This window comes from Aedes albopictus, chromosome 2, assembly GCF_035046485.1.
Source record: "Aedes albopictus strain Foshan chromosome 2, AalbF5, whole genome shotgun sequence".
In the NCBI taxonomy this organism is placed as follows: Eukaryota; Metazoa; Arthropoda; class Insecta; order Diptera; family Culicidae; genus Aedes; species Aedes albopictus.
In genome coordinates, this window is record NC_085137.1 from 26895699 (window position 1) to 26907500 (window position 11802).

At 44.1% G+C, this 11802-nt stretch overlaps 1 protein-coding gene across 1 annotated transcript; it reads left to right on the top strand.

Annotated features, from left to right (window-relative positions):
• Positions 1–9614: 9614 nt before the first annotated feature.
• LOC115262251 (tigger transposable element-derived protein 2-like) lies at positions 9615–10856 on the top strand. The gene has a single exon (XM_029864657.1). The coding sequence runs from the start codon at positions 9615–9617 to the stop codon at positions 10854–10856; it is 1242 nt and encodes a 413-aa protein (XP_029720517.1).
• Positions 10857–11802: the final 946 nt, after the last annotated feature.

Consider the following 11802-nt stretch of genomic DNA (forward strand, 5'->3'; position numbering starts at 1 on the left):
AGCATCTTTTATCCGTTGTCGTCGTCGGTCTGATTATCATGCGATGGAGACCACTGCCAAGAAATCCATAATGGGGGGAGATATTTGGAGTATTTGCTGGGAAAAAAATGCTTGACATCCAGCATCGTTTATCCTCCGTCTGCGTTTCGGACGGAGAAAATGGATTGCCATCATTAAGATGAATAATGATGAATACATCGGACTGAGAGAAAAAAAAATGGAAGTATTAATCATCGATTCCAGCCATAGGCTGAATAGCAGTCTAAAATGTGATAAATGTTGACACATTATCCTTTGATGATAAATGCTCCAACACGATGACTAAAATTATCACCCAATCCACGTGGACAGGATTCACATACAACATATTACATTATTATTATTGAGTCCCAAAAAGACTCAATACACATTGCTCGTATTAACCTTCTTCGTGCATGTCAAAATGACCCCAATGCACGACTTGTGGGAGTTGGCAACACGTCTACCTCGCCACATCTAATCACCTTGCTGACGACTACGACCAACCATACCTTTTGCAGTGGGTGACTGCCAACCGTATAAAACTAAAACAAAAGCGCGCCGCTGCAGCGCAGAGCATTTCCTTTGTCATAATCATTCTGAACTCTGTACAGTTAACACGCGAATTATATCTTTTAATCAAACGCGCCTCGTGTTCTTTTCTTCTCGGGAGAAATCCTTTTTCGGTCCGTTTTTCGTGGTGTCCGCTTCGCGTACAGTGGTTCTGCCCACAGGTAATGGGCCCAGCGTGCGAAAAAGCCGGAAAGGATTGAGAATTGTGCGTTGATTTCGGCGTGGGCTCGTCGCGAGTGAAAATCCGGTCTAGTGATTTTTCGCGCGAGTGGCAAAATGGCGGATAGTGCCAAAGGCTTTGCCTGGAAGAGAGCCAATTCAAGATCGTGCAAGTGTCGGAAAGTGCGCGGGGAATGTGGGCGGCTCTGAAAGAGCACCATGAGAGAGCGACTATGTCGACGGTAGTGTTTTACCTGACGCAATTGTGTGGTGCGAACATGGACGAGAGTGATGATATGGACAAACATCTTTCGGAAATGGAAGAACTATTCGATAAGTTGGTCGCCGCGGGCCAGAACTTGGAAGAGTCGCTGAAAATCGCGATGATTTTCAAAAGTGTTCCGCAATCGTACCGAGTGCTAGTGCAAACCCTACAGTGCCGGGCTGATGCTGACTGGACGGTGGTTTCCGTCAAAACTCGGCTGTTGGATGAATTCCGGCAGCGGCAACAGCAGGGCGCATCGCTGTCAGAGAACATGAGAGCGATGAAGTTAGCCGCGGATAGCAGCAAAGAAGAGCGGCGGTGCTTTTTCTGTAAACAACCCGGTCACGTGAAAGCGCAGTGCAAAAAGTGGCTTGCGAAGAACAACAGTGGTGGTTTCGGGAAAAAGCGTGGTGCGAGGGACGAAAAGCCGAAGGATGACAATCCGAGAGCGAAGCAAGCACAAGGCGTAAACAGTGCGGTGTGTTTCATGGCTGGTGACTCGATGCCAACCAGCTGGGTGATTGACAGTGGCGCTACGGCGCACATGACGAGTGATCGCGCGTTTTTCCACTCGCTGCGCACAAGTGATGACACAAAAGTGACTCTGGCCGATGGTAATAAAACGAAAGTGGACGGACTCGGTGATGGTGTTATTTTCGGTGAAGACAGGCGTGGCGGCCGAGTGGAAATTACGCTGAAGAATGTGCTGTTCGTGCCCGAGTTAGACGGCGGGTTAATATCGGTGAGCCAGCTAGCGGCGAAAGGATTCGTCGTTGTGTTCGGTGCTTCGGATTGTACCATACGGAACGCCGCTGGTGAGACGATGGTGGTCGGCGACAAGGTCAGCAGTCTCTACCGGCTGCGAGTACAGCAGAGATCGCTCAAGGCTGCAGGTGAGCATAACGACCGGTTCCAGCACACGTGGCATCGTCACGTGGGGCATCGCGACCCAGATGTCTTGCGGCGGATGGATGGAGATAACCTGGTAAGTGGCTTTAAATTATCCGATTGTGGGGTTCGCACGACGTGCGAGTGTTGCTTGAAGGGGAAACTTGCAAGGAAGCCATTTCCCCCCGTGGTTGAACGGAAAGCGAATCGGCCACTTGGATTAATCCATACGGATCTTTGCGGTCCGATGGAAACCGCAACTCCATCGGGGAACCGGTACATCATGATCTTGATAGACGACTTCAGCCGTTTCACCACCGTCTACCTGCTGAAGACCAAGGATGAAGCCGCCGGGAAAATCAAGGAGTTCGTGCGTCGCTGTGAGAATCTCTTCGGGAGGAAGCCTGTCACCATTCGGTCGGACGGAGGCGGTGAATACACCGGCCGAGAACTACGAAAGTTTTACGAGTACGAGGGGATCAAGGCCGAGTACACTACGCCGTACACACCACAGCAGAATGGGGTGGCCGAGCGCAAGAATCGGTCACTCCAGGAGATGGCGATTTGCATGCTGGCGGATGCCAACATGGGCAAGCAGTACTGGGGCGAAGCCGTGATGGCGGCCTCGTATATCCAGAATCGTGTTCCATCGCGGGTGATTGGAAAAACGCCGTACGAACTGTGGATGGACCGTAAGCCAGACGTGGCACACCTGAAAGTATTTGGTTGTTCGGCGTACGTTCGGGTGCCGGATGCAAGGCGCTCTAAACTGGATCACAAGGCGGTAAAACTCACTTTCGTTGGGTATTCGGAGGATCACAAGGGGTATCGGTTCCTCGATCCCTCGACGAATCGCATTACTATCAGCCGGGATGCGAAGTTTATAGAGTTGGATGACGGATCGGAGATGCAGAAGAAGCCTGCCCCGCAGGCCACAGCAGGAGATCCGGAGAGCAATATTGAAGTCCCGCTGAATGTTTTGGAGGATCAGGACGACACGGTAGCAGCAAGGCCACGACGGCCGCCCTTTGAGGTGCAGGATAACGGCGAAGACAGCGGTTCAGAGATTGAAGGTTTTGTCAGCGCTGATGACAGTTCGGAGGAAGGTGGTCCAGGAAGCGACGACGGTGCAGTTGTTCAGGAGGAGCAAGAACTCCGTCGACAGGATAGGCGAACAAGGGGCGTTCTGCCAAGGAGGCTGAAGGATTTCGTTGTGAGTGTCGCTAAGAGCGCAGCAGATGAGCCTACAGACCATCGCGAGGCGGCCGAGGTGAAAGAATGGAAGGATGCCATGGATTCCGAGATGCGGTCGCATGAAGAGAACACCACCTGGGAGCTAGTTCCGTTACCCAACGGGAAGAAGGTGATTGGTTCTCGGTGGGTTTTCTCGCTCAAGCGGGATGAAAACGGGAACGTCATCAAATACAAGGCACGACTTGTGGCGCAGGGGTTTACCCAGCGTTTTGGGGTAGATTACCTGGAGGTCTTCGCACCTGTGACGCGTCATGAAACTTTGCTGGCACTTCTGGCAGTAGCCGGGAAGAACAACATGAGCCTCCAGCACTTCGACGTCCGGACGGCTTATTTGCACGGGAAAGTGGAGGAAGAAATTTTCATGCGCCAGCCACCCGGATACGCAGTGGCGGAAAAGGAGGAGCTCGTGTGCCGTCTCATCAAAAGTATATATGGACTCAAGCAGGCGGCGCGATGTTGGCATCGTGCCCTCCATGCGGTGCTCGTCAAGCTGGGATTCCGTCAATGCCAAGCCGATAGTTGTCTGTACGTTCGACGAGACGGGCGAATCACTATCTTCCTGCTAGTTTACGTGGATGACCTTTTGGTCGGATGCGTGGATCCCGCGAAGATTGGTGAAGTATACGAAGCACTGAAGAAGGAGCTGGACATAGTCAACCTTGGAGCGGTCAAGCATTTTCTCGGCTACGATATTCAGTTCGAGGAAGGGGTCTACAGTTTGCGGCTGAAGAGCTACATAGAAGCACTGGTGAAGCGTTTCAATCTTGAGGACTGTAAGCCATCGAAGACACCAATGGATGCAGGTTACACGAGGGCCGGAAACGACAGTAAACCGTTTACGGACATAACTTTGTACCGAAGCTTGGTCGGTGCACTACTATACGTTGCGGTCAACGCAAGACCGGACGTGGCCGGAAAGCGAGTGCCCCGACAGATCAGGACTGGAAAGCTGCCAAGAGGATCGTGAGGTACCTTAAGGGCACCAAAGACATGAAATTGAAGTTTGGACCCGGCGATGGCGGATGGAACCTCGTCGGCTACTCGGACGCTGATTGGGCCGGTGACTTGGCGAGTCGGCGTTCCACAACGGGATACGTCTTCTTCTTCGGTGGTGGACCAATAGCCTGGGTCAGCCGCCGGCAATCCTGTGTAAGTCTGTCCTCAATGGAGGCAGAATATATCTCGCTGAGCGATGCCTGCCAAGAACTAACGTGGCTTCGAAGACTGATGGCGGACCTTGGCGAACAGCAGCGAGGAGCAACGATCATGTACAAGGACAATCAAAGTTGTCTTAGTTTTGTCCAGGCGGAACGGGCTACGAAACGCTCCAAACACATTGATACAAGGCGTCACTTTATTAAGGACTTGAGCGATCGAGGTGAGGTGAAGCTACTGTATTGTCCTTCGGAGCAAATGACAGCAGATGCACTCACAAAACCGCTGGGCGCCACAAGATTCTGGCAATTGCTGCGACAACTAGGAGTATCGAACTGACCAGGCTCAATACACGCGTTGAGGAGGAGTGTGGGAGTTGGCAACACGTCTACCTCGCCACATCTAATCACCTTGCTGACGACTACGACCAACCATACCTTTTGCAGTGGGTGACTGCCAACCGTATAAAACTAAAACAAAAGCGCGCCGCTGCAGCGCAGAGCATTTCCTTTGTCATAATCATTCTGAACTCTGTACAGTTAACACGCGAATTATATCTTTTAATCAAACGCGCCTCGTGTTCTTTTCTTCTCGGGAGAAATCCTTTTTCGGTCCGTTTTTCGTGGTGTCCGCTTCGCGTACAGTGGTTCTGCCCACACGACTAGGGTAAAAACAATATAACAGTAGGACGACTCTGAAAGGATTAAAATGATCATATTTCCCCACTCCACGGAGCAGCATCATAATTCACTTATTATCTGCCCTTTTCCTTCCGTTTCCATCTATTGTTGTGGTGGTACAAAAAGAGTGATGACAAATCAAATGAGCCATCCATCATATCAAATTACCGAATCAAAATATATTTTTTGCAATATCTCATCGTAATAGGCTGTTTTACCCTACGTAAATCTGCCGGGAAAGGCCTACTTTCCCACATCAAATTAGTAGTGCTGTAATGGTTCATTACAGCCCTGAATTGCGTTGCGTAATGAACTATCCCAAGTAACCAAAAGTTCAGATAAAAGGGTACTTTATAAGCTAAGCAGCTTGTTCGAGGTCGCTCATTAGCCTTCTAAGCAGCTTCATTTTTAAGTAATTTTGGAACTTGAAAGTTCACATAAGCACGCTGGATAGCCTTCTAAGCAGCTTCTGAAAGAACTTTGTCAAAATTCATGCAGAAACAAAAATGTGTTTTTCAAAATCACCTGTTGGTGGGGGTGTGGATTCACGTCTGGAAATTGCTACTGATAATTATACAGTGGCGTTTCGGTTTTATCACTAGTCATTTTATTCACTACTCGCCAAATTCACTCTCGATTTTATCACGCTTTTCGTTTCGTTTTTATCACGCCTTTTGTAAAACATAGCGAAATCAACATAAAAATGTTAGGCGTTGTCCATGATCTGCGTAGACTAATGTTTGCCCATCTGAGACCCTCTCGTAGACTTTTGTTCATACAAAATTACCGAAATTTGTATGAAGCGTAGACTTTGGTCAGGAACCCTGCTCTCCTAATAATCTTCGTAGTTTATAGACAGGCCCTGATTGTGAATCTTCTTATTAGCGCTTTCCAAAGTCTGGAATATTTGAGAAAAATGTGGGAATAGGTTTCTTTGAACAGAGGTTTTAAATCTCAGAGTAAATATAAAACCGAGTAAATAATTTTCACAAATGATTAATATTTTATTTTGATGACTTTTTTTCCTCGATTTCCCTAAAACTATGTTATGTTTGGTCATTGCACATTTACCATTTCAAAAATAAATATTGTAAATGTCTAATTAATGAAAACCGGTAGGGAAGCAATTCATATAAAAACGATTAGTTAGATTATGGAAACTTTGAAGATTTGACGAATAAACTTTAGAAGACAATCCACAATAGATTTGACAAGATTACCATTTTTTGTTTCTTCACGCTCATGATTGCTGCTTCAGTTTCCATTACCTCGTTCATTGAAATAAATGCAATTCCATTTAGTAAATTGTCTGATTATTTCTTACAGCTACATATTTAAAAGAGACTTTCGATAATCTATTAAAAAAAACTTCTCTAATTCTCGCGCTTAGTATCATACGGGCATATCTACAATGATCGTTTTTTCTTCATCGATTTTCTCTTCGGATTATTCTGAGAAATACGTTCAATGTTTGGATAATATCTTGGTATGTTTCGGTGATGGACGACTAGGACAAGCTTCTAGAACAACGAAAACAACCGAAAATAATTTGCTAGCTAAGTTATTAACAAAAGAGAAAATCGAAGAACAAATCAATCATTGTATAAACGCCTGTATGATACTAAGCGCGAGAATAGTACAATGTCCTTGTAAGTTTTGACTGCGAAATACGATTGGTCCGTACATAAACTACGTAGACTTCAAGGGGGGGGGGCGGTGGGTTAGATCTGGATAAAGTCTTCGTTCGGTCCATAAAAACATTCACAATTTTGTTAGAACGAAAGTCTACAAGTCTACAGGGGGAGATGGTTGTTGGATATTACCCGAAATGGGTCTCTGTAGTGCATGGAAACGCCTGAACAATACATTCATTGACAGATTACTAAAGCTGTGAATTACGATTCAAACATTTTGCAGTTTATTGATTTTTAACAGAAAATTTTCATTTATTTTTCATTTCGCCAAATTCACGGTTTCGCTGAATTCACGGTAAAATTTTTTTTGACCGTGATAAAATCGAAAAACCACTGTAATTACACATATGTCGCTGCTATGTAGATTTGAACTGTATTCTCCTGCGTGATAGCCTGCCGACTTACTGCTGCGCTGCTGAAGACACTTGACAAAGTCAAGCTAACTTCACTACTGTACAAATGTGCAAAACTAGCTGCCGACAGAAAATCGATTCAAGTCAGACTTTACCTGCTGTCCACTCAATCGCAGCTGTAGTACTGTGGTAGAGCGTAGGGCTCTCACGCAGCGACTGTCGGTTCGAATCCGATGGGCGGCAATTTTTTTTTTGCTCAAGCCTAGTATTCATTGATTTGATAAATTCATATATGTCCCCTATTCGTGTACGCTTAAACAGTTGTTTTCTGTAAAAGTAATAAATTTACTCTTCATTGAAACACAATGCTACTGAACTGAACTTCTATGAACTTGAAAGTTCCGACAAAGTTCCGACATAGCATCTTAAGCAGCTTTAAAGTTCCGCGAAGTTCAGATGAAGTTCCGAATGGAACTTTCTGGCTGCTTAAGAGGCTAACAATTAGCCTTGCCGGAACTTGTGACCGAAGTTCCAGCAAGGCTCATCGTTAGCCTCTTAAGCAGCCAGAAAGTTCCGTTTGGAACTTTATCTGAACTTCGCGGAACTTGAAAGTGCATTTTGTCATGGGAAGCGGAACTTTTGGTTACTTGGGATTATAGCACTGTTTTCAGTTTTGATCAACTTCTTGATGCTTCTGAACGCAGGTTTAAAAATTTGTGACAACTGCACAGTATAACCTGCTATGATCAGACTTTCTTAAGGGGTTATAAATGTTGAGGTCGAGTACAAAATCGATTATTTTTTTAATTCTTTTATCTTAAAAAATGGGTTCTTAAGAATACTGTGTCAAATTTTCATAGAGATCCAAGCAGTACAATCAAAGATATAGCACTTTGCGCCTCGCTCCCTTACGGGCGCGTAGTTCATACTTGAAACTTTAAACGCGATTATCTTTGAATAATGTGTTTCAAAAAAACGTCGATGCGGTGACTACGATTGCGGAAACAGTTCTCAACCGATTTCAACAAATTTTTTTAATTGTGGTGTCGTGTCCTTGAACGTTATGATTTTTTTATACATTTTTTGCATGAAAAATATTTTTTTTTTCTTGGAAAAAATCGTCTCCGTTTGAAAAGTAAAAACATTTTTTATATTCTGATCGTTCATGGACACAACAAGGTCCCCTAGTAACGGAATTTTTTTGGGTTTGTACTTTCAGTTGAGTCGTTAGACTGTAATCATAGTCACGGCAATATCTTATACGGAGCGGACCTGGTGTGGTGGTTAGAACACAAGACCATCACGCCGAGGACCTGGGATCGAATCCCACTCCCGACATACTCACAAAATGTGGGTTCTTCCTTCGGAAGGGAAGTAAAGCGTGGGTCCCGAGATGAACTAGCCTAGGCTTAAAAATCTCGTTAATACAGATAAAAAAAATATCTTATACGGAAAATGTTATAACTTAGGTAGTTAGTACTATTTTTTCATGTTCTCAAGCTGATTTTGCACATTAAATTGTACTATGCATGACGTAAAACGAGAGTTTGAAAAAAAATATGGTTACCGTCAAACAGCGGTGTAACTTGCAACACGATTACATACATTAAATGAGAACTATTTTCTTATAATAATAAAAAAAGTCAATTTTGTTTCTTTGTTCATTATTTAGCTACACTGTTAAAGCGGGTTGCTCATTTTAATGCCATAAAACAACTATGGAAATCGTGCTTTACCTCTCTCCTATGGTAAGTGCGATAAGCCTGATGACCTTGTTTGCAGTTAGGATACCTAATACCGTCTACCCCCGTTGGTTTGAACGACTGCGCATGCAAACTAACGGGGTACATTTTTAATTTGAACAACTGGCAACTCTAGACATTCTAATATTATTGCAAACTGGGCACCCTGCACTTTGTTATTGTTTGTAAACATGTTTATTTACTGAACGGTTGCAGTTGCAGTAGCTCGTTCGCGCTTTTCAAAGATATCTAAAACTGAATATGGAACAACACAACGCACCTAAATCAAGCAAAAAGTAAGTATTCCCGTTAATTGTGATCGAATTTATCAACAACATTATGCGGATTTCAGATTGCCTTCCGGAGAAAACAAAGAAAACATCCCGGAAAACATAATATCTCCCGTGAACAAAAAAAGAAAACATAACACTCTTACGCTGGAACGAAAGCTGCAGGTAATCGAGCAACTGGATGCTGGTAATGCTTCCCTTGAAAGAATTGCTCGCCAATTCAATATCTGCAAATCGACAGTCTTGAATATTTCTCGTCAGAGGGACTCGATTCAAACAGCTGAAAATCGGTTCAGAGAGAGCGGAGTATCCGGCAGGCGCACTGTCAAAAAAGCGAGATTCTGCGATTTGGAAGAAGCGCTTTTTATGTGGATGTTGCAGGAGAGAAATAAAAAACATATACTCACACCAGACGCAGTGAAAGTTAAGGCAGAGTTGCTGTTTAAAATGTTCAAGGAAAAGGAAAGATATTCAAATGAGATGGAATTTGTTGCTACGAATGGATGGTATGATAGGTTCCGGAAGCGTTATGGACTGCGAATGATGACTGTCTCTGGTGAAAAAGCTTCTGGAGATGTAGAAGCGTTCGCCTCGTTCAAGGAGAACCTTATGCAGATTATTCTAACCAATGGATACGAAAAACACGAGATCTACAATGCGGACGAATCAGGTCTGTTCTTCAAAATGCTTCCATCCAGAACGTTGACATTGCACGATGAGGACATAGCCGAAGGTAGGAAAGTTATAAAATCCCGTGTCACCTTTATGCCATGCTGCAACGTCGACGGTACAAATAAATTACCGCTGATGCTCTTGGGAACCGCTGAAAATCCCAGAAGTCTCCCCAAGGACAAATCGTTATTGCCAGTCTACTACAGAAGTTCAAAGAAAGCTTGGATGAATAGGGAATTGTTCAGACGGTGGTTCTTTGATCAATTTGTGCCGTCGGTTGAAGCATTCGCTCGGAAGAACAATCGCGCTCCTCGTGCTCTGCTCCTACTTGATAACTGTTCAGCGCATCATGATGGAGGCGATACCCTGGAGTACGGTGAGATAAAAGTTGCGTACTTACCACCGAATGTCACATCGCTCGGCCAGCCCATGGATCAGGGGGTCCTTAATGCTGTTAAGAAACGTTACAAAAAGAAACTTATGCTGCACCTACTTTTGACCGATGAAGATATGACATTTGAGGAGAAATTGAAGAATATTTCACTGCGCGAGGTTATCAACTGGCTGCATCAATCGTGGGAGGAGATTTCCAGCAAAACTATTGAAGGATCCTGGAAGCAGTTGATTGACGAATATCCGCATTTCAACCTGGACAGCGATGAAGACTACTCACTTGATGCGGATGTACTAGCCTTGGCGAAATCTTTCGCTGAGGCTTTAGATGAGCACCAGTCGTCGGAGGATGTGAACCAGTGGCTAAATGATAGCGTCTACGATACCAACGGTGGAAAAATTACGGGAGATTGTGACCTCTACACTGATCAGGAGATTGTGGACTATGTTATTACCCGTCATCTGAGTGACCAGCGATGCAGCAATGAGTCACTTACGTCTCTTAGTGACATTGGACAAAACGAAATCATTCCGAACGAAAATGCAATCAAAATTGAAAGGTTCAACGAGGGTCATGAAAAACACGAAAGGGCAATCGAATGTGTCGATTACCTTATCGATTTTATGGGAGAAAAAGAAGATATTTTGGAGGTTACCAGACTGAACGCTGTCAAAAGCAGATTGATTGAGTTGGAATGGAAACGCCGTCGAGAATCTTAAGAAAAAAGTTGCTTATGTATATTTCCTGTTTTGACTTTGATCACTGAAGTTGTTGTTGTTGAATTAAAATTCAATAAATGTTTAAAAAAGTTTATATTATGAAGAATTTTGTTTTATCCGAATGTCTACCGACCCGAATACCCTTAGCAAAGTTTTGTTGAATACCTGTGTGTTAAACGCGCCATAAAACCAGGCTGATTATTCACCATCATACTTCGTTATAGATATATGATGTTTATAAATGGTCTCTCAGTTCGATATGAAACAATTGATAATCTGAAAATAATGGAAATATAGAATAAGTTTCCTTGACTTATGCATAGAATATGTCTTGATCTTAATGGCAATGCAATCCTTAAGGAAATGAATGGAGATGGATCATAGAATAGAAGCTGAGAAGCAGGCTCTGTCCCAAACACTTCATGTTAAGAAGAAGATTAGTAAGTGACAAAAATAGAAACAATCATTTTTTCCGCGTTTAAATAGGATGAATTGGATGCACAAGATAAGTTCTGAGAGTATGCCTATTAATACAACCCAAACCGCGAGTGGAGTGTCGGAATACTATTTGGGAAGATTGTGCGGCAGAGATGTTAATGCGTGGATATGTGATATCGTCATAGACATACGTATCATAATTAACCTTCTGTAACTCGCGCGTTTGGCCATCGCCGTCAGCACCACGCTAATGCTGAGTATGAGAAGTGAGATTTTCGCATCATGTTGTACAAAATACAACAGCGCGATCGCTCGAGGGTTAAACTGCAATTAAACTGTTCAGTGTTCACACCACCTAGTCGATTTCAGTTGCTTCTGAGGAGTTTCACCACAAAAGTAAACAGTGCCTCTATATATCAGCTGTGTTAACCTATATCATAATGGTTTTGACGTATGAGCCATTTTTAATTTGAACGATGTGCAAATTAGAGGGGTTCAAATTAAAAAG